Source organism: Salmo trutta, chromosome 24, assembly GCF_901001165.1.
Source record: "Salmo trutta chromosome 24, fSalTru1.1, whole genome shotgun sequence".
Lineage (NCBI taxonomy): Eukaryota > Metazoa > Chordata > Actinopteri > Salmoniformes > Salmonidae > Salmo > Salmo trutta.
Genome location: NC_042980.1, coordinates 23,353,003 through 23,373,876, shown reverse-complemented (window position 1 = coordinate 23,373,876; position 20,874 = coordinate 23,353,003). Strand labels below are relative to the sequence as shown.

The 20,874-nt window shown below is 40.1% G+C and overlaps 1 protein-coding gene across 4 annotated transcripts; it reads left to right on the top strand.

Moving 5' to 3' along the window:
- The first annotated feature begins 5,782 nt into the window (after window positions 1–5,782).
- Window positions 5,783–12,335, top strand: klhdc3l (kelch domain containing 3-like). 4 transcript variants are annotated; one of them, XM_029711576.1, is made up of 9 exons: window positions 5,783–5,888; window positions 8,373–8,582; window positions 8,864–8,946; window positions 9,081–9,159; window positions 9,435–9,478; window positions 9,820–9,940; window positions 10,126–10,312; window positions 11,348–11,455; window positions 11,666–12,335. In XM_029711576.1, exons 2-9 carry the CDS (start codon window positions 8,414–8,416, stop codon window positions 12,210–12,212), a joined length of 1,338 nt encoding a protein of 445 aa, XP_029567436.1. In that variant the 5' UTR covers window positions 5,783–5,888; window positions 8,373–8,413; the 3' UTR covers window positions 12,213–12,335. The 4 variants fall into 4 exon arrangements, with proteins under 4 accessions (XP_029567436.1, XP_029567435.1, XP_029567434.1 ...); XM_029711575.1 differs by having other exon boundaries at window positions 5,791–5,888; window positions 8,378–8,582; XM_029711574.1 differs by having other exon boundaries at window positions 5,791–5,888; window positions 8,269–8,582.
- Window positions 12,336–20,874: the final 8,539 nt, after the last annotated feature.

Here is a 20,874-nt window from a genome sequence, read left to right as displayed (position 1 = left end):
TTTTTCACACTCAACAGTTTCTCGTGTCCACCACCCAAAGAACATCCAGCCAACTTGACACAACAGTGGGAAACATTGGAGTCAACATGGGCCAACATCCCTGTGGAACGCTTTCGACAACATGTAGAGTCCATGCCCCGACATATTGAGGCTGCGGTCAAGTGAGTCGACTAGTGATGGGTCGTTCGCGAACGAGTCGGCTCTAAGAGCCGGCTCTTGTAGGTGAACGTTGGGAGCCGGCTCGCATATCAAAAGAGCCAGATCTATTTATAAAAATATTTAAAAAATTAAGATATGAATAATCAAAAGATTTAAATGAATAGAATTAACTAATTCAAAGAACGAAATAATAAAAAAAAGAATATAGGCCTAAATGCTCAAGCGTACACATATTCGTTCTGACTGTCTGCTCAGACTAACAGCCTCACCTGTTGTTCCTGTCAATCAGACACGCAGTATCAACCAATGAACCAAAGATACATGAGGGACGTCCGAGCCTACTCACTCACAGTCACACACTTAGCTGCCGAGGAGAGAGAGGAAGGACAGCTGTGAATACAACAGCAGGAAAATGAGTCGGAAGCACAGTAGCATTTGGATGCATTATAATAATGTAGACAATGTTAGAGCACAGTGTAGAATTTGCCAAAACAAAATCTCATATAAAGCCGGTTCTACACACAACCTACACCGGCATATGCCAACTGTGCACCCAACTGTGAAGCTAGCTGTAGCAGAGCTTTGAGAAACTAGCGGGTCTGCTAGTGATAGTGGTGGAGCCAGCACCTCCACACGTGGAGATGTATCCACTCAGTCAAGTAGGCCTACTCCGCAACCCACAGCAACGCATTCTTCTATGGACCAGTTTATGCCAAAGTCTATGTCTGTAGCAAAACAAGCTCAAACTGATATTGCATTGGCTAAAATGATTTCACTGATTTCCAGCCATTTTTGACCGTGGAGGACAGAGGTTTTAGAAATTATAGCAATAGTCTAAATCCAATGTACACAATTCCAAGCAGGAAAACCCTTTCAAAATCACTTATTCCACAACTGTACGAGAGCACACAGGCTTCAGTGGGGGAAAGAGTCCAAAAAGCTACTGCAGTTTACCTTACCACTGACTGCTGGACATCAAGGGTAACCACTTCTTACATGTCGGTTACATGTCACTTCATTGAAGAGTTTTTGATGCCTAGCTGTCTTCTGGACTGCTTTGAGTTCAGTGACAGACACACCTCAGAGAACTTGACAGAGGAACTGTTGAGTGTGTCCAGAGAATGGCAAGTAGATGGAAAAGTGGTCTGTTGTGTTAGCGACAATAAAGCTAACATAACCAAAGCCATGAAAATGTTTATATGGACCCATCATCCATGTCTTGCCCACACAATCAACCTGATTGTAAGAGATGCTCTGAAGGTGATGAAGCCCACTGTGGACAAAGTGAAAGCAGCTGTGGAATACTTCCACAGGAGCACAGTAGGTGCTGAAAAACTAAAGTCTACACAACGCCAGATGGGGATGCTGAGCTGAGGCCTAAACAAGACTGCACTGCTAGGTGGAATTCAACATTTTATATGTTGAAGCGGTTTCTTGAGTCAAAGGATGCCATCATCTCTACCCTGGCCATTGTCAATGCACCTGTTGATGCTCTGACCCAAGAGGAATGGGAGGTGGTGGAGGAGGTGTGCAGAGTCCTGGAACCCTTTGAGCAGGTCACTGTGGGGAGAGATACAGTAAGCAGTTATTACTACATCATTATTTAATCCAGTATTATGTATGTATATGAGCAGTAGATAAGAATGTAGTATCAGTAGACAAAACATGAACCTGAACTAATAAGTTACTTTTCTCTCTTTTTGTGACAGCCTCAATAAATTATACTCCCGTGTGGTCTGCAGCGAATCACAGCCAGCTGCTAAGGAGGGGCGCATGTAACCACAGGACATGTGACAGAGTTGATGGACACCCTATGTTCATCAATGGACAGAAAGTTCCACAGAATGGAATATAATCACATGCTATCAGAAATCGCTGCACTTGACCCCAGGTTTAAGAAGTTAGCCTTCAGTGATGCCAGAGCGATTGATGAGGCTCTTCAAAGAATAACCTCAGCAGCAGGGAAGAACAGCCCCATCAGTCAGCTGGCTCAGGCACCAGGGCAACAGGAAGAAGAGGGATCAGATGGAGCAGAAGCACCAGCAGTAGTGCCACAAACATCTGCTATTTGGATGCTGTTTGACAAGAGAGCAACTGGGGATGCAGCACGAAGGAATCCCTCAGCAGATGCCATAATGGAGGTCCGATCCTATTTGGAGGAGCCCCTCCTCCAAAGATCTGCAGATCCTCTGAGCTGGTGGAAGAACAAGGCCTCTGTCTCCCGACGGCTTACTAAAGTCATGACAGGGAGACTCTGCATAGTGGCCACATCCGTTCCCTCTGAGAGGGTCTTCTCGAAAACGGGACAAATAATTACTGAGAGAAGAAACCGCATCAGCCCCTCGAAAGTGAGGCAGCTTGTATTTCAGAATGCAAATCTCTCATAAAAGAAAAATATGGTCAGCATTGATGTGTTCTGCTGGTTATAACATGGCAATAAAGAAGAGAGAGAAAAGAGGGACCAGTTTAATGTTTTAAGTGGGATGCTGCAGTTTTGCACATTGTTATTTATTTTTCTTTGATATGGTGCAATATTATATTATTATGTTGTTCAGATTGTATTCGTTTTGAATTGTTACATTTATATGCACTTTGTTTATATACATTAAAAAAGTTATACTTTAAATACACATGTGTAATAGCATCCTTCTTTTTTACATTTATTTATATACATTAAAAAGTTATACTTTAAATGCAAATGTTTAATAGCATTCTTTTTCATAACAAACCGATGCATTTGAAATACATTGTGATTAAGGTAGAGTATGATTTCATTTAATAATTTAATTAGAATTGTTTTAACACCAATCATAGTCAAACTACCGCAAACGGTTTGACTTGAAAAAATACAAAACATGTATTTTTTAAAGAGACGTTTGGGAGCCAAAAGAGCCGGCTCTTTTTGGTGAGCTGAGCCGAACGAGCCGGCTCACTGAAAAGAGCCGGAAATCGATCAAGCCATCAGCTCTTCAGTTTACGCCTACCATTTTTGCGTGAATACACATCACTTTACGGTATCACGTGTTTTCTGGTAGAGGAACTGAGTCTGGTGCACCGTCATGCACAGGTAGAGACAATACGCTACAAATCATTCCAAGCAAACAGTTTGAAGAATAGATATTCAATCTTCCATTATCAAAATTATACCAAATCGTTTATTTCATTTTCGCGACTTATCAAAAGTTACTTTGATATCACAGGTAGAGTTAGGCTGCAGTAGCCTAATGGTGGTGCTGTTTAGGAAACGTTAAATTGTTCAAGGAAAATGTGTTTACGGTCATGATATATACTGAACAAAAATATAAATGCAATGTAAAGTGTTGGTCCCATGTTTCATATGCTGAAATAAAAGATCCCAGAAATGTTCCATAAGCACAAGAAGCTTATTTCTCTCAAATGCACAAATTTGTTTACATTCCTGTCAGTGAGCATTTCCCCTTTGCCAAGATAATCCATCCACTTGACAGGTGTGGCATATAAAGAAGCTGATTAAACAGCATGATCATTACACAGGTGCACCTTGTGCTAGGGATAATAAAAGGCCACTCTAAAATGTGCAGTTTTGTCACACAACACAATGCCACAGATGTCTCAAGTTTTGAGGGAGCATGCAATTGGCATGCTGACAGCAGGAATGTCCATCAGAGCTGTTGCCATATAATTGAATGTTAATTTCTCTACGTCGTTTTAGAGAATTTGGCAGTATGTCCAACCGGCTTCACAATCGCAGGCAACGTGTATGGCGTCGTGTGGGCGAGCGGTTTTCTGATGTCAACATTGTGAATCTCGTGAGGAGATCCGGAGGCCAATTGTGAGGTATCTGTGACCAACAGATGCATATCTCTATTCCCAGTCATGTGGAATCCATTAAGGGCTAATTTATTTATTTAAATAGACTGATTTCCTTATATCAAGCTCACCTATGCTGAACAAAAATATAAATGCAACAATTTCAAAGATTTTACTAAATTACAATTCATATAAGGAAATCAGTCAATTTAAATAAATAAATGAGGCCCTAATCTATGGATTTCACAAATATTGGGAATACAGATACGCATCTGTTGGTCACAGATACCTCACAATTTTAATGACAATGGATTAATGATGTACTAGTGGCAGATGTGACAAAATGTTTACCATCCAATTTTACTTTGCTAAAATGGTATTATGTTACTTAAAAGTTCACTTTAATATATAATAACCAATTATATTAACCCATTTTAAACTGGCATAACATGGTCATTGTATGATAACAATGGTCATCACAATGGATTAGTAATCTACAAAAAAAAAAGTTCACTTAGATCTTGCTGTGAAGCTGTGTGTGTGTGTGTGCGTCTGTGTGTGTCTGTGTACTGTGTTCGTTTGTCATGACTGTAAACACATCTTGCTTTAATCAATCAATCAAATTGATTTATTAAGCTCTTTTTACATCAGCCGATGTCACAACGTGCTAGCTATACAGAAATCCAGGCTAAAACCACAAACAGCAAGCAATGCAGATATAGAAGCACGGTAGCTAGGAAAAACTCCCTAGAAAGGCAGGAACCTAGGAAGAAACTTAGAGAGGAACCAGGCTATGAGGGGTGGCCAGTCCTCTTCTGGCTGTGCCGGGTTGAGATTATAACAGTTTAACATTTTAAAATTATAACAGTTTAACAATTTTATATTTCCTAAACAGCATCACCGTTAGGCTACTGCAGCTTCTACAGCCTCACTCTAATCGTGATATCAAAGAAATGTTTTATAAGGCGTGAAAATGAAATACATGATTTTGTATCATTTTGATTATGGAATACTGACTACGTGTGCTTCAAACTGTTTAATTGGAATTATTTGTAGCTATATCGTCTCTGTCTGTGCATGAGCATGCATCCGACTCACTTTCCCTACCAGAAAAATCGTAATACAGTAAAGTGGAAACGTGCGGATGGCTTGACCTCGTTTTGCAAGTGTCGGCTCACTTGACCTTAATATTAGGAAGGTGTTCCTAATGTTTGGTATACTCAGTGTATATGCCATAGCAAACAATACAAAAATCCTGTGACCTTTTATTACGGGAGAATATAACAAGTACAAATATTACTCTTAATCCCCCCAAGTCTATTATGTTTGAATATGTAATACGGAACAGTACATTAGCCAGCTCTTTGTCCTTAATTTACAGATTTGAGGGCCAATTCTAATTATGGAGCCAACAGATAAGATTTCACAAATAATTTAGGATATCATTTTTGGGGGGATAGTTTTCCAGTAACAGAAAATATCCCACTGAGCTGGCATTTTGATAAGGAATATATATCACCTAATTGTCATAGACAGTATGCAATAATAACTTTTTATAGGTTCAAGGCCACGTTTGAATGGAATATTTCGATATCATAAACAATCACATGCTTTTCATAGTGGCCTAATTCGTGCTTCTTATCTTTTTCTCCTTATGTCATAGTAGCCTATAGTAATAAAGTGGACATATGCAGATTGCACTGACAGGCAAACATTTACATTTGACTGTAATATGTAAGTGCAAATAGTAGTCTACTATCACGTGCTTTCTCCAGTGCTGGGGAAAAGTTTCTCATTTTTCAATCTACAGAAACACCCACACTTCCTGCTCAAACCACAATATGCCCCTCCTTCTGAAATGCTCTTCAAAGCCCGGATGATCACAGCGGCGCAGCAAAACCCAATGAGGAGGAACGGGTGAGATATCGGCTATCTAATCGGTAATTTTATTTTCTATGATGTAACTTTACATTTTCAATTTATAGACTATTCAACGATGCAGTAAGTGAGTTCAGCTTTAGCTGTGTAGGTTATGTAGCCTAGTAAAATGTAGCCTAAAAGGAAAATAAAATACATTACCTTTTTATTAGCTATTGAAATAGTGGTTTTGGTTTATTTTTCGCAAGGGTTTTATAATTATATATTTCCACAATGAAACCAACAATTATTCTAATGCCATATTCATTTTATTTTACACAGTGAAACGTTTCTGGCCAGTGACCGTGCTCACATTGTAGCTAAACTTTTGTCATTTGTGAGTTTCTCTTCTGGAAAAGACACTTCATGTAATGTACTGTATGTAGTAGCCTAGGCAAAGGATATTTGTAGAATAAGTATCCTAGGCTACATCTTGAGATGTAGGCGTACTTTTAATTTTACTGACTAGGTTGTAGTAGCCTATAACAGCATGGAACTGTAAAGTCAGCAGGAAGAATGTGGTAAGAAACAGGCACAGAGTGAAATAGCGGGCGCTGAGTGCTGAAATAACGGTCACGTGGCCCTCCTAGACGTTCTCTTCCAGAGATGTCAAACCTGTATTTTTCCATGATCTGACTATTCCTTCGATTTCTTAATAACAATGTAATAATAGTTTGTGCTTTGTCGTTTGTAATAACATTGCAATGCACCTTTCTTAATCCAAACCTTTCTAATCAGGGTAGGCTAGTTGATTGAACAGAGAAATAGAAGCCTTCAGAAAATCACTTGAAAACAGTTGAGATAGAAGAATAGAATAGAATATCAGTGAAGGAATGAACTATATAATTTCCTGTTCACATAGGGTAGGCCTTCACACAGTCATGGGGCTGTGTTTATGCTTCTCAATTTAATCAATGTCATCATATTGACTCATTTGCAATGATCTAAATTCTTAATTCAAGATAGAGGAAGGTAGGTGCTGCTCCCAATTACCTACTTTCTTTTTAGAACACAAAAACAACCTTGAGGTTGGGGGCCCCCCAGATAGCATATGAACATGTCATAAGCAGTGGCAAAATGTGCAGAATTGCAGGAAATTAGCTTTAACTGTCGACTTAGGGCACAAAAAAACGATCCAACTCCTTCTGAATTCTTTTTACTGAAATGAGGTGTGCCTTTGGTGGTTCATCAATGTGTCATTCTGGTCATGAAGGCTGTGACTAACCTAGCTAGTTCATTAGCTAAGCTAGCCATTTGTAGCTAGCCAGTAACTCCTCCAGTACCGTAGCAAAATATCGTATTCTTAAAAAAAAATGTAACCATTAAATTACCTGATATGGTGCATTTATCAGTTATACAGTTTAAAGCCTTTGTTTGTTTTTTTTCCCCAAAGTCAACCTTTTAAAATAACTCTCCAGTGTTTCCAGATTTCTATGAAATATGATCTAGAATTAATTACAATATGAGTGAAATAGTTTTCCTTCCAAAAATGTTTTAAATAAGTATGTTAAAGGTCCTGAACAGTCATTCTAAAAGGTAATTTTTCTCTCATGGCAACTACCAGGAAGATTGAAAAGACAGGCTGAGTTTATAATACTGTCGTTAGTACGTTAGTCACATGCGATATCTCAGACAGCACTGGCCCAATGTTGATGAAACTTGGGTGAATAATATGTCTTGCCATAGAGATTCGCATTTACAAAATTACACTGATTGGGCCAAGGGGGAGCTGCATCATTCGTGGTGACAACATGTGTACTGTTGCTTTGGTTACTTGTTGCTTGTTTGTACTATACAAATTAATATACACATGTATTATGAATACACAAAAACCATACAAAGTACTAAGGCAAATGTCTCTTTTTGGGTATGAAGCTGACTGTTCTGATTATATAAGGAAGTACTTGTATACAGTTAGCCTGGTCCCAGATCTAATTGTGCTGTGTATGTTTGGCCTGGCAAAGTTGGCAAGACAACATAACAGATATAGGCTCAGGCTATTATATAGTCATAAGAGTGTGAGGAGTTACAATAATGAATATGTTGCCTGCATAGGGAGGGTCTCCTCGCTGCCTTACCCACAGAGTCAGGGGCTCTGCCTGTAGAGGGTGTCAGATGAGCACACAAGCATACTTCAGCAGCAACAACAAATGCTGTCTTGGCAACTGTGTCTGTGTAGGACTGTCATCAATACGTTGGCGACATAATGGAGTGTGGTGGTGGCCGACTTTGTCCATTCCCCCCAGAGAGAAGCATGACATCACAAACCTCACTCTTAGTTTTTTCCTGAGGATAATAGTTCGTTGAACTTTTTTTTTCTTACAGCTGCAGAGGAATTCGAATTCACACTAACTGTTTTGGTTAAAGCTTTCTTCACTGTGTCCATTGAATCTCTTTCCAAAGACAACAACTGAGGAGAACAGTCACATGACACCCGTAGTGGTTAGTGGTTGACAACTAGTGTTGCTGTGCCCTATTCTTCACTATGCAATCGTTTTCCTGAGGAGAATAGCAGCCCAATGACAGCTGAGATTGAGGTTGCCCTAGTATGAGCCGGAGGAGCAGTAGCAGCCCCAGCCTGTGGACCGTACTGCCTCAGAGTGGCCCTGCACCATGTGAACGCTACAAGCACGCCTGCTGCTCCTTCGGGGGCAGTGTCTTTGTGTTGGGAGGGAGGGAGAGCCACTCGCTCAGGGACTTCTGGAGGTATAATGTTGGTAAGTGACTAGTCTCTGGTGACAGGCTGTTAATATAGCTGGCCAGCATGCAGGCAATATTTTCTTCTAAGTTCATTCCAAGATTACTAAGTGTCAGATACACTATACTTTTTCTAAGTCATAATTATTATAACTTTGTTTATATTCTAACCTGGTCTGCTACAAACTGTATGTCAGTTATGCAGACTGTGATTCAATCATGTTATAACAGTGTTATACAGTGATGTTGTTATGCATTAGGAATGTGGGTATGGACCTAACCACTGTGTGTGTCTATGTAGTACGCAATGAGTGGACAGAGTTGGACTGTAGCTGTGAGGCAGCACCTGAGGAGCTTCAGGAACATTCCATGGTGGCCCATCAGGTAGGGTTTTATCTGTCATCTGTATGGTTATATCAAGATAATATCAATGTCATTGTATCTCAGACTGCTTAGCATTGCTGTACATGGTAGGCTTCATGTAGCTCAATGTTGATTGTAAATCATTATCTTTACAGGGTGTTCTGTATGTCTTCGGTGGAATGATTGATTCTGCGTACACTATATGGAAAACCCCCCTCTGGGTGTTTGATATTGGTAAAATCCACTGTGGGCCACATACACCTCAATAACTACTGACACAATCATACTGATCCAACAACATCCAAAACACTTGTACTCCTCACAACAAAGAAGTGTTAAAACATGTTAAAACTTGCATCTGGCATTTAAAATCCTACCTGACAACTTAAAAAGTTGGTACTAGCTCACAGTTCTCATAGGGAGTGACGGCAAAGAAAAGCTGCCATTCTGCCTTTGTTTCTATGTGAGTCCTGCACAGTTGTCAGTGTCCTTTCTCATATCTCTTACAGTGAAAGAGCAGTGGGTGTCCTGGCAGGAAAGGAACCCCCCTCAGGTATGTAATGTAAAAGTAAATACTCCACATACCAGGGAAATTGAGAGTGATAATGTAACCATGCTCATTGTACACAGCTTGCACTCGCACACATGCACCACTATAAATTATTAAAAGAACAGTACATATTCATTTGTATACCCTCTCATATCAAGTACGGTTTTAACTGCAATTCATGAAAAACATAATCAGTTGATTAACTAAATGTAACAGCATATGGCAGCTCTATTAACTGATCCATAGCATGATTAATAGTAGTAGCTGATCAAGTACGGTTCCCATGCTTTGTACTGATACTGATGACATCCCTCATGGCCGTCCATGTGCTAACATGTTAACAGAATCAGGTGCCAGTCAACAGGAAGGGCCACAGTGCGGTGGTGTTTAGCTCTGCCATGTACATCTACGGAGGATACATTGACATGAGAGCCTCATCACAGGAGTTTTGGAAGTTAGAATTTGGTGAGTTAGACGTTTTCTATGGATAGATAATTTGGTTTTCGTGATTATCATTTAATAACAACGCATTGCCGTCACATTTCCAGAGAAAACAATAATGATGTCATGACTGGAATATGTTTTGAATTTACCAACACTTCACTTAACACTGTCTTGGGTGTGTGTGTGTCCATCCATGTGTGTGTCAGACACAATGTTGTGGTCCCTGCTGGACTGTACCCAGACAGAGGTGGGTCCTGGTCCCAGACACAGCCACTCTGCCATGACCCACCTGGACTGCATGTACCTGTTCGGGGGTCTGAGAGGCCTGAGGGAGCAGAGGGATCTGTGGAGATGGAACTCTACCAGTCATTCCTGGAGCTGTCTCAACGCCACGTGAGTGATCTCTGCTCCCTCTTTATTTGTCTCTGTCTCTATCTCTCTCTCTCTCTGCCTCTGGGGTTTCACTGGATACTACAGATCTATGAAAATAGAGTTAAGGCACTGACAACTTTCAATACCCTTATGGAGGACACTTTTAAGACCATTCCATTGGTTCCGTTGTACTGGGTAAGCTAAATCAAGTTCCGGTCAAGTATTTGAAAGTATTTGAGATAATGTATTTGACCCAGGTCTGTTTCAGGCACTGACAACCTCAACAGCCTTATGGACGGCAATATCATTGTAAGGGTTGCGGAACTGGTGGCAGTGAAGTCAGACGCAGGAGAGCAGAGATAGGTAATAGCCGGAGCAGTTTTAATTCAAAAACCCACGGCAATACAAAAAGAAACCTGCATAGGTACAAAACCCGACGCGCACCAGTAACATAGCGTACAAGCACTTACAAACAAACAATTCCACACAAGGACATGGGGGGAACAGAGGGTTAAATACACAACAATTAATGATGGAAATGGAAACCAGGTGTGTAAAAAACAAGACAAAACAAATGGAAAATGAAAAGTGGATCGACGATGGTTAGAAGACCGCCGAACACCGCCCGAACAAGGAGTGGAAACGACTTCGGTGGAAGTCGTGACAATCATGTCAATTATAATTTCTCTTTATGGGCTCAATTATTTTGTGTGGCAATTTGTTCAGCATTTCTACTCTCAACAGGAAATGCAAAACAGCTGAAACCAGACAATATGTTATCTGGCGCCTAGTGACCAGATTAATTTGCTTAACCTGTAGCATTAACCTCTCACAAACCTCTATCATCATTCACTATCAATTGTTACATTTTAATAAATAATTTGGATTGTGCAGTTTATGTATACACAGCACATTAAGTAAATCAACAATCTAAGTGATGTTATCTTTTCCACACGGAGCAAAAAAACTAACAATAGATTAATTGTGTCGCTTGTTTAACAATGCGTTGTATTGTTTTTCCTTCCTTCCTGTCTGTCCTGTGGATGTGTTATATAGATCAGGCCCCTCTAAGCTGGTGGGCCACTCAACTGTGGCCTACAGGGACAGCATGCTTCTGTTTGGAGGAGGAGAGAGCCAGCACACACCCAGGAGCTGTCTATGGAGGTACAGCTTCACCATTCAAACCTGAGTCACTCTTCACATTTTGAATGAAGTTTCTATCGTAAATGGTGTAAGAGAAATTGCATCCTAAATAATAGTAATAACTATAAGTCAGAAGTAAGAGAAATATCTAGAGTGTGCTTGCTAAAGCAAGCTACATTGAATATATAATAATATAAGATATGCCATTTAGCAGATGCTTTTTATCCACAGGTACAGCTTCACCACCCAGACCTGGGGGAAGCTAGCCGTGCTACCCGGCTCCAACCCACCTCCCCACAGGATCTACCACTGCTGTGCTGGCCTGGGCCCTAGCTACCAGCCTGCCGTGACCACCACCATCAACACCACCACCAGCACCACCCTGACCCCCAGCACCACCATCAGAAACATACTTGACAGCAAGATACGGCCATTCAAGAACAAATGCTTCCCATCCTCTTCAGAGACAGAGGGCACTATAGAGCTGGAGACGTTTAGTAGCTCGGAGAAGCTATTGACTGAAGTGGAGGACTATTGTAATGGTCTAAGTGGGAATGACGCTCAGCGGTTTGGGAACTGTCTGACCTTTGAGAACCAAGAGGCCTTCAGTAAGCAGTGGAGCTGTGAGAATATAGAGGAGGGTGGTTCAGGTAAACCAGAGGAAAGCCATGAGAGCATAGCACAAAATCTGCCTGATTTGCTACTGGTGCTGGGGGGAAAGCCCTTAGTTAGACACACGGTCATCTCTGTGTGGCAGATGACACTGGCTGACCTCTGAGCTTTGACCTCTGACCCAGAGAGAGAGGGATGGCATTTTGTAAACTACAGTGCCTTGCAAAAGTATTCATCCCCCTTAGCGTATTTCCTATTTTGTTGCATTACAACCTGTAATTTAAATAGATTTTTGGGGGGATTTCGTGTAATGGACATACACAAAATAGTCCAAATTGGTGAAGTGAAATGAAAAAAATTACTTCTTTCAAAAAATGAAAAAAAATTAAAACCGTAAAAGTGGTGCGTACATATGTATTCACCCCATTTGCTATGAAGCCCCTAAATAAGATCTGGTGCAACCAATTACCTTCAGAAGTCACATAATTAGTTAAATAAAGTCCACCTGTGTGCAATCTAAGTGTCACATGATCTGTCACATGATCTCAGTATATATACACACCTGTTCTGAAAGGCCCCAGAGTCTGCAACACCACTAAGCAAGCGGCACCATGAAGACCAAGGAGCTCTCCAAACAGGTCAGGGACAAAGTTGTGGAGAAGTACAGATCAGGGTTGGGTTATAAAAAAAGATCTGAAACTTTGAACATCCCACGGAGCACCATTTAATCCATTATAAAAAATATAAAGAATATGGCACCACAACAAACCTGCCAAGAGAGGGCCGCCCACCAAAACTCATGGACCAGGCAAGTAGGGCATTAATTACAGAGGCAACAAAGAGACCAAAGATAACCCTGAAGGAGCTGCAAAGCTCCACAGTGGAGATTGGAGTATCTGTCCATAGGACCACTTTAAGCTGCACACTCCACAGAGCTGGGCTTTATGGAAGAGTGGCCAGAAAAAAGCCATTGCTTAAAAAAATAAATAAGCAAACACATTTGGTGTTCGCCAAAAGGCATGTGGAAGACTCCCCAAACATATGGAAGACAGTACTCTGGTCAGATGAGACTAAAATGTTGCTTTTTGGCCATTAAGGGAAACGCTATGTATGGCGCAAACCCAACACCTCTTATCACCCCGAGAATAACATCCCTACAGTGAAGCATGATGGTGGCAGCATCATGCTGTGGGGATGTTTTTCATCGGCAGGGACTTGGAAACTGGTCAGAATTGAAGGAATGATGGATGGCGCTAAATACAGGGAAATTCTTGAGGGAAACCTGTTTCAGTCTTCCAGAGATTTGAGACTGGGATGGAGGTTCACCTTCCAGCAGGAAAATGACCCTAAGCATACTGCTAAATCAACACTCAAGTGGTTTAAGGGGAAACATTTAAATGTCTTGGAATGGCCTAGTCAAAGCCCAGACCTCAATCCAATTGAGAATCTGTGGTATGACTTAAAGATTGTGGTACACCAGCAGAACCCATCCAACTTCAAGGAGCTGGAGCAGTTTTGCCTTGAAGAATTGGCAAAACTCCCAGTGGCTGGATGTGCCATTCTTATAGAGACATACCACAAGAGACTTGCAGCTGTAATTGCTGCAAAAAGTGGCTCTACAAAGTATTGACTTTGGGGGGTGAATAGTTATGCACACTCAAGTTTTCCGTTTTTTTTTGGTCTTATTTCTTGTTTCACAATAAAACATATTTTGCATCTTCAAAGTGGTAGGCATGTTGTGTAAATCAAATGATCCAAACCCCCCCAAAAATCTATTGTAATTCCAGGTTGTACGACAACAAAATAGGAAAAATTCCAAGGGGGTGAATACTTTCACAAGCCACTGTATTTAAAAGAAAAATGTATATATTTATATGGAAATGTATCACAAAGAGAGGGGTGTGATGAAGCTGTTGATGCATAGCGTTCCCATGCTAAGGTGTTATTTAGTCCACATAACATAGTCCCAAATATACTGTACATATCTTAATCTTTGTTAATTCAGCTGAATAATCGTTCAGATTTAAGAAAACAATTCAGCAAATCTATTTTGCAGAGAATCAAAAAAAATATCATTGTACCTATATTCCCAAGTGTTATGTTTTAGATAGTTTAAAAAAATGACATTGTTGTCAATGTTAAACCAAGTGTTAAACCACATTATTAAGTATGAAATTGTTTATACTGAAAAATATTGATTTTTTTTAATGTTTTGTCTTACTGAAAATGGTGTTTCATTTAATTTTTTCTAAAGGGAGAATATCCCCAATTAACACATTGGTTTTGAAATATTGTATATATTTTAGCAATTACATTTACTTTTGATACTTAAGTATATTTAAAACCAAATACTTTTAGACTTTTACTCAAGTAGTATTTTACTGGGTGACTTTTCACTTTTGTTTCATTTTCTATTATGGTATCTTTACTTTTACTCAAGTATGATAATTGGGTACTTTTTCCACCACTGCCGGTTTTGAATTCATCTCCCAACAATTTTCCTGTCCTGCTAAGCATTCAAAATGTAACAAGCACTTTTGGGTGTCAGGGAAAATGTATGGAGTAAAAATGTCATTATTTTCTTTAGGAATGTAGTGGAGGAAAAATAAAAGTTGTCAATAAATAAATACTAAAGTAAAGTACAGATACCCCAAAAAACTACTTAAGTAGTACTATAAAGTATTTTTACTTAAGTACTTTACACCACTGAAAACCGGTCACTGGGGCAACGGTGAGAGCTATTACAATAAAGTAGGGTGTTGCAAACGGGGATGGCGGATGAGCTCCAGCTCCGAGGGTCGAGTTTTCAATCCCAGGGCTACATTTACATTTACGTCATTTAGCAGACGCTCTTATCCAGAGCGACTTACAAATTGGCTAGACACTCATTTTGCATTTTGGGGTTTTAACCGTATCCCAAACCTTAACCATTACCGTAACAATTTATTTAAATTAATTTTAACATTCTGTCATAAAGAGCAAATGTTCAACTTAATAAAAAACATGTCTTCCCATCTCAACAGGTAAAAAAAAAATACTATATTAAGTGCCTATTAAGGTAAATATTCACCCATTTTGAATGTTATATTGTTTGTGTGCATCGCTGAGTGATGTTCTATCGGTTCCCTGGGTCAATTCATGTTTTCATGTGTATCTGAGAAATTTCCGTTCAAGCAGACAGAAATTTGGCAGGTATGAGGTAGCATTGAGATAAAGCCGCTCTCACTACACAAGTATTTTTATTTTTTTTTACAAGGTGGATCAGCTTTAATATAGCGGATAGATTGTAGCTTCCATCAATGTAATTGTCTGCATCATTTCCAATCCCCCATATATTTTGGGGGTAAAAATATATATTTATATATATATATACATACACATACCCATATATGTGACCCGATTCAGGAAACTTGGCGTATGTCGCAAGTTACAACTTCACAGGAGAGCCGTTTGAACGTAATACATTTTTTGGACAGAAATGCCTTCTCGAACATGTGAACTTTCATGTGCCTTAATAACAAACTTGTATGCCATCTGTAAATATGAATAAAATTGTTAAATTACGAACCTAGTTGGTTTAGCCACAGAAAAAGACAGCAACCATCCCGCTAGCCATGATTGGCTGAGATAATGAGTGGGCTGGACATGCCGAGAGATGAGTTTGGATTGGTCTGCGGTGTAGCAGCTTGTGTCTATAAAAATGAGCTGCTCGTTATGAGTAGATAATCCTTTCTCCTGAAGTTTTTTCGAAAGATATAACATTAGCCATGGAGAGCTGAAAATATGTTGCTACTGCTCTCAATAACATTGCTGCCCTGAATTTATCAGGCATAATCGACAATGGTCAGTGTAAAAAGTTGTGATGGATTACTTTCTGGAGGACGTTCATGCCATTCTGACTCTGACTCTGAAAATGTAATAAAAGGGGTTGCAGTCTGCCGTGAGGCTTTCATCCATGTATTCGGGAAAGAATCTAGCTACAGTTTCAGATATTATAAGTTTTTAATTTTGTCAGAAAGTTGTTTTCATTGCAAGTTTAAGCTTGCGGTTAGCTAGCCAGCTGGAATTCAATGGCTGGCTTGCTAGCTAACATTAACTTAAATGTATGAAGTGTGTGTAATGTTAGTGATGTTTTCTCAGAATGCCATTTCGCATTGCTAGTTATAGCCTAATGTTAACAAGCTAACATTGAACCTATTTTCTTAACTTTAGCTAGCTATGGCAATCGGTTTGAATTGCTAGTTAAAGCTTGCTGTTAGCTTGCCAGCTGAAGTTCAAAGGCTGGCTTGCTAGCAATGACAATCGGTTTGTATTGCTAGTAACGTTACACTATGGATTGGGATTTTAGCTATTTTTTTAGCTAGCTAGCTAACGTTAACGTCACATCTACCACAGACCCCAAGTTAAAGTAGAAACTCAGAGCTACAAAATTATATATCATACACTGCATTGTTGAGGAACAATGGGAAAGTAATTCTGCTTTGAAAGTTGATAAACTTGTAAACTCCCTTTTGAGATAAGGGCCTTTGAATGTTTTGGACTGGAGACAGGGTTCCCACACCTTCTTAAACATCAAACTCAAGGACTTTTCAAGGACTTTCCAGGCCCAATTCCCTCAAATTCAAGGACCCAAATGGCATAGTTTGAGATACGGATCAAGGTTAATTACTGTAAACACTGATCATTTTTATAATGACAACTAGCAGGCTTTACAGAAGCTCACAGACAACAATTAAAAAGAGAGAGGCTTGAATGTGTGAACACTTCTCAATTGTGCTGTGTTACAGTGATGGCAGACTACGTGGTCTCTTGCCTTCTCTAACACAGCACAGCAAAACAATATATTGTGTAAGTTGAGCGACAGAGACAGAGACTTATTTACGAGTTGAAGAGCTAAGTAATTTCTCATTTATTTCATTAGCACCAGCTTAACAACACAAAACATGGCACAGAGCAAAAACATGACCTTTTTTTCATGACCATGACCGAATGAATAGATAAATAAACAAAAACACATGACCATAAATAACATGTTTTGCAACAATAAAAGATTAGATGAAAATGAATTGGATCAAAATAAATAAAACACTTCCCCAACCATTGTGTTCTGGGGTTGTTGGCCTTTTTGGTTCATTTGCTTTTTCTTTTTTTTATCACTTACTCATTGAGTAGTGTTTTGCCCTTTCTCAAACTGTTAAAACAGTGCCCAACCCTTGCTTTTTGCTGCTATGCCCCTTCATTTGCTTTTCAGGTCATTCACTTTTTTGTTGAGTAGTGTTGCTATTTCAGCTATTTGTGCTCTTTTATCTTTGGCACCCTTTCTCAGGCTATTGGACTTGGCAATAAGAGTGAGGTTGCCTGTGCTCGCTGCTTTGAGTGTGAATTTGTCTGCTGGGGTCTAGAGAGCATTTATGTCATCTGTCAGTCGTCTTTTCTCCCCTTTCAGTTCATCTATTTCATCTATAAGGTATTTTCTCTGTTTTTTTGCTCATCCATTCTTCTCTGTCTCTGTTCTTCTTGATGTGTCACATACCTCTGCCTTGCAACTGCTACTGACATCAGCAGCGGTCTGTCAATGCACACATGTATGCCACCCACAGCTCTTATGTGGTCAACTGTATATCTCTGTGCTACATACGAATCTTCCTTCAAGTTCTCCACTTCAATCTGCCGATTGATGGAGAATCCGCGCTCTACTAAGGCTTGCCCGTGTGACAGTAAGAGGAGTTGGCAGCAAAGTCTCCATAGATTTCTGAGCTCTTTGTCCTTTGATATGTAAAAATGTGTCCACGCTGTCTTGGACAGGATCAAAGTTTGCAAAGTCTGAGTGTTGGGCCTGGACAATATCATCAATAAAATGTGAGTATTGATGAATGATGTCATCACAAACTTCTTCCTTCACCCAATGTCTATTTACAAGGTAGGTCAGGGCCTTCTTCAATGTTTCTGTACACAGCATCTTTCCATTTGTGCCTGCCATTTCCCTTGGATCCAAGAAAGAAAGATGCGAGACCAGAGAGTACTTCAATGGAGATCTCAATAAGTTTGTTAACAGTTTTGAGCATACACTTCTTGCAAGCGATTTTGAAGTCCATCAATGTTTTCTGTCCAATTTTCATCCCTGCGGACAAGTCTCTCACAATTCTTTGAGTAACAAAGCACAAGTCGACCTGTGAGGAGTCGATGTGATTGGATGACTGGCTCACCTCGACATCAAGAAGTTTTAAGGGGTCTTCGCTTCTTTCATGAGGTCTGGCTTAATGAATCTGCTCATCAAGCTCTTAAGCTGCTTGAACAAGTCTGTAGAGAGAAAAGGCACCATGGGCTTATTGGTCTGGTAGCGTGTGAGGAATGGTGTCACTTCTTTGCTCGCTGACAAGATGAAATTCAGTTTTGCTGTCTTGAGAGGGTCCTTAACAGCCTCCTGAATCACCTCAAAGGACTTTGTGCCTGTATTTAGACATCTCTTCTCTACAGCCTTCACATATGTTGCCATATGGGGTTAAAACTCTAAAGGTCTTTCAAGCACCAGCGCATTTTCAACCCATCGTGTCTTGCAAAACTTAAGTGGCATTGGGGATCTGATGATCCAATGATGTTAAAGTAGTCCTCCCAACGGGCTGGAGTATCCTTCAGAAGTTGGTACATAGCATGCAGTACACTATCGACTTTCCACTGTTTCTTCCACTCCCTTCTGAAATGCTCCATGTACAATATGGAGACCGCACCTGCCAATGTTTATAAGGTGTACATAAAAATCTAGGAGGGACTTCTCAACCTTTGAGTAAAATTACCAATTTACATTTGGTCCATCCATGGAATAAACCATGATTTTCGTTGGTAGATCTTCGGTGCTCTTCTCATAGACCACTTTAAGGTCCAACGCAGACGCATGTTCCATAAAGTGATTTTCTGTTAAGGCTCTCATCAAAGAGAAGTAGATAGTCCTCCTCCCCAGCAGACAGTTTTTTAGACAACAAATGCTTGAAATTAGGAGCCATGCCACGTGTGCACACATAGCTGGAATTGTTGCCCAGCATGCAAAGGTCTTGGCTATTGCACTGTCTGGGAACATCGATGAGAACAGCACACCCACGAGTAAAAAAAAAGAAGAAGATTAAAATCAAACCCTTATTTCTGTTTCTAGCCTGTGTGAGAACGTGTGTGTGTGTCACAGAGAGAGAATATGAAAACAAACATAACATGTTCCTAAAAATAATTTCATGTTACAGGTGACAGTTTATAAACCATGCCACTCACCCATAATATTCAGACACCACAATGTCTCAGCCCGCAATGTGTCCTCTTTGGGTACGCCAGTAATGATGGACTATCTTGAGGAGGTGGTGAATGTGGTAGCAGTTGTAGAAGATTGTCTAGGTGGTGATGTAGATGACGATGACTTTTCCACATAGTTCAATAGAGCTGTAAGAAAATAAGTGTCCAAGTCTGATGAATGACTAGCTAGCTGGCTAACGTTGGCTAGCATTAGTCATTAAACGTTGTCACTAACAACTCTAGTGAACGTCCTTTAACTAAATGTAAACTTTCAGCTAACGTTAGCAAACTGTCATTTATTTTAAATGTTCACTGCCCAGCTCTGCTTGCCGCAAGTTGGCTAACGTAACGTTAAGGTTTATTTTATTTTCAAATATCAGTGGTAGGCTTGATTACCAACAACGACAAGACGGCCTACAGGGAGGAGGTGAGGGCCCTTGGAGTGTGGTGTCAGGAAAATAACCTCACACGCAACATCAACAAAACAAAGGAGATGATCGTGGACTTCAGGAAACAGCAGAGGGAGCACCCCCCTATCCACATCGACGGGACAGTAGTGGGGAAGGTGGAAAGTTTTAAGTTCCTCGGCGTACACATCACGGACAAAGTTAGTATTTATATTTACATATTCTTATTCATTCCTTTGTTGTTGTGAAATTGTTAGATTACTTGTTAGATATTACTGCATGGTCGGAACTAGAAGAACAAGCATTTCGCTATACTCACATTAACATCTGCTACCATGTGTATGTGACCAATAAAATTTGATTTGATGACCTCACATGTGAATCCTTAAAGAGATGGGTGGGTCTGGCTTAAGAGGGTATGAACAATGCTGAATGGGTGTACACAAAGGAGAGCTCTCCACAGGGTTCCCACGGGTCTTTGGAATCCTTGAAAGTTTGTGAATTTGCAAAAACAAAATCAAGGCTTTGAAAGTTTTTGAAAATAGACATAAATAGACATGGGTCATTGAAAGTGCTTTAATTTATATATTTTGTGCAAGAATTGAAATTGAAGTTCTTTAGATTTTTTTTAACGCCACCTGCCTCGAGAAATTGCAACGGTCACGTGCGTGCATGAGTGATTGAAGTCGAATGATGCAGGCTAAACAGCAGCAAGCAAGCGAGAAAGCTAACGTTAAGCGAACCTAAAGCTATGCCTGGAAAATGTAAATTCCTGGACTCGTGGCTCACCAAAAAACTGGCTTGTTAAAGATCCATGGGACATCCATATGGCAAATCAATAAAGGTTCACGCCATGGGCGAAGCAGCTGTGACGAGCCATGCTGCTGGAGCATCACACAGGACGGCACAAGTTAAAAGCAGGTAGGCCCTACCCCTGGGACCATGTAGAAAAGAATAGAACAACCATACTTAGTTAGTTACTAACGTTAATTAGTTAACTAGATTTCTCAGTCTCTTCGTGGTTGAGTAAATTAATTTTAATGTTACAGAATTATTTGGTCAAATTAACGTTTGCTATGTTGTTGTTAGCTAATGTTATCTAGATGTCTCAGTCAGTTTTCCCACAGAATCACACCTGTCAAT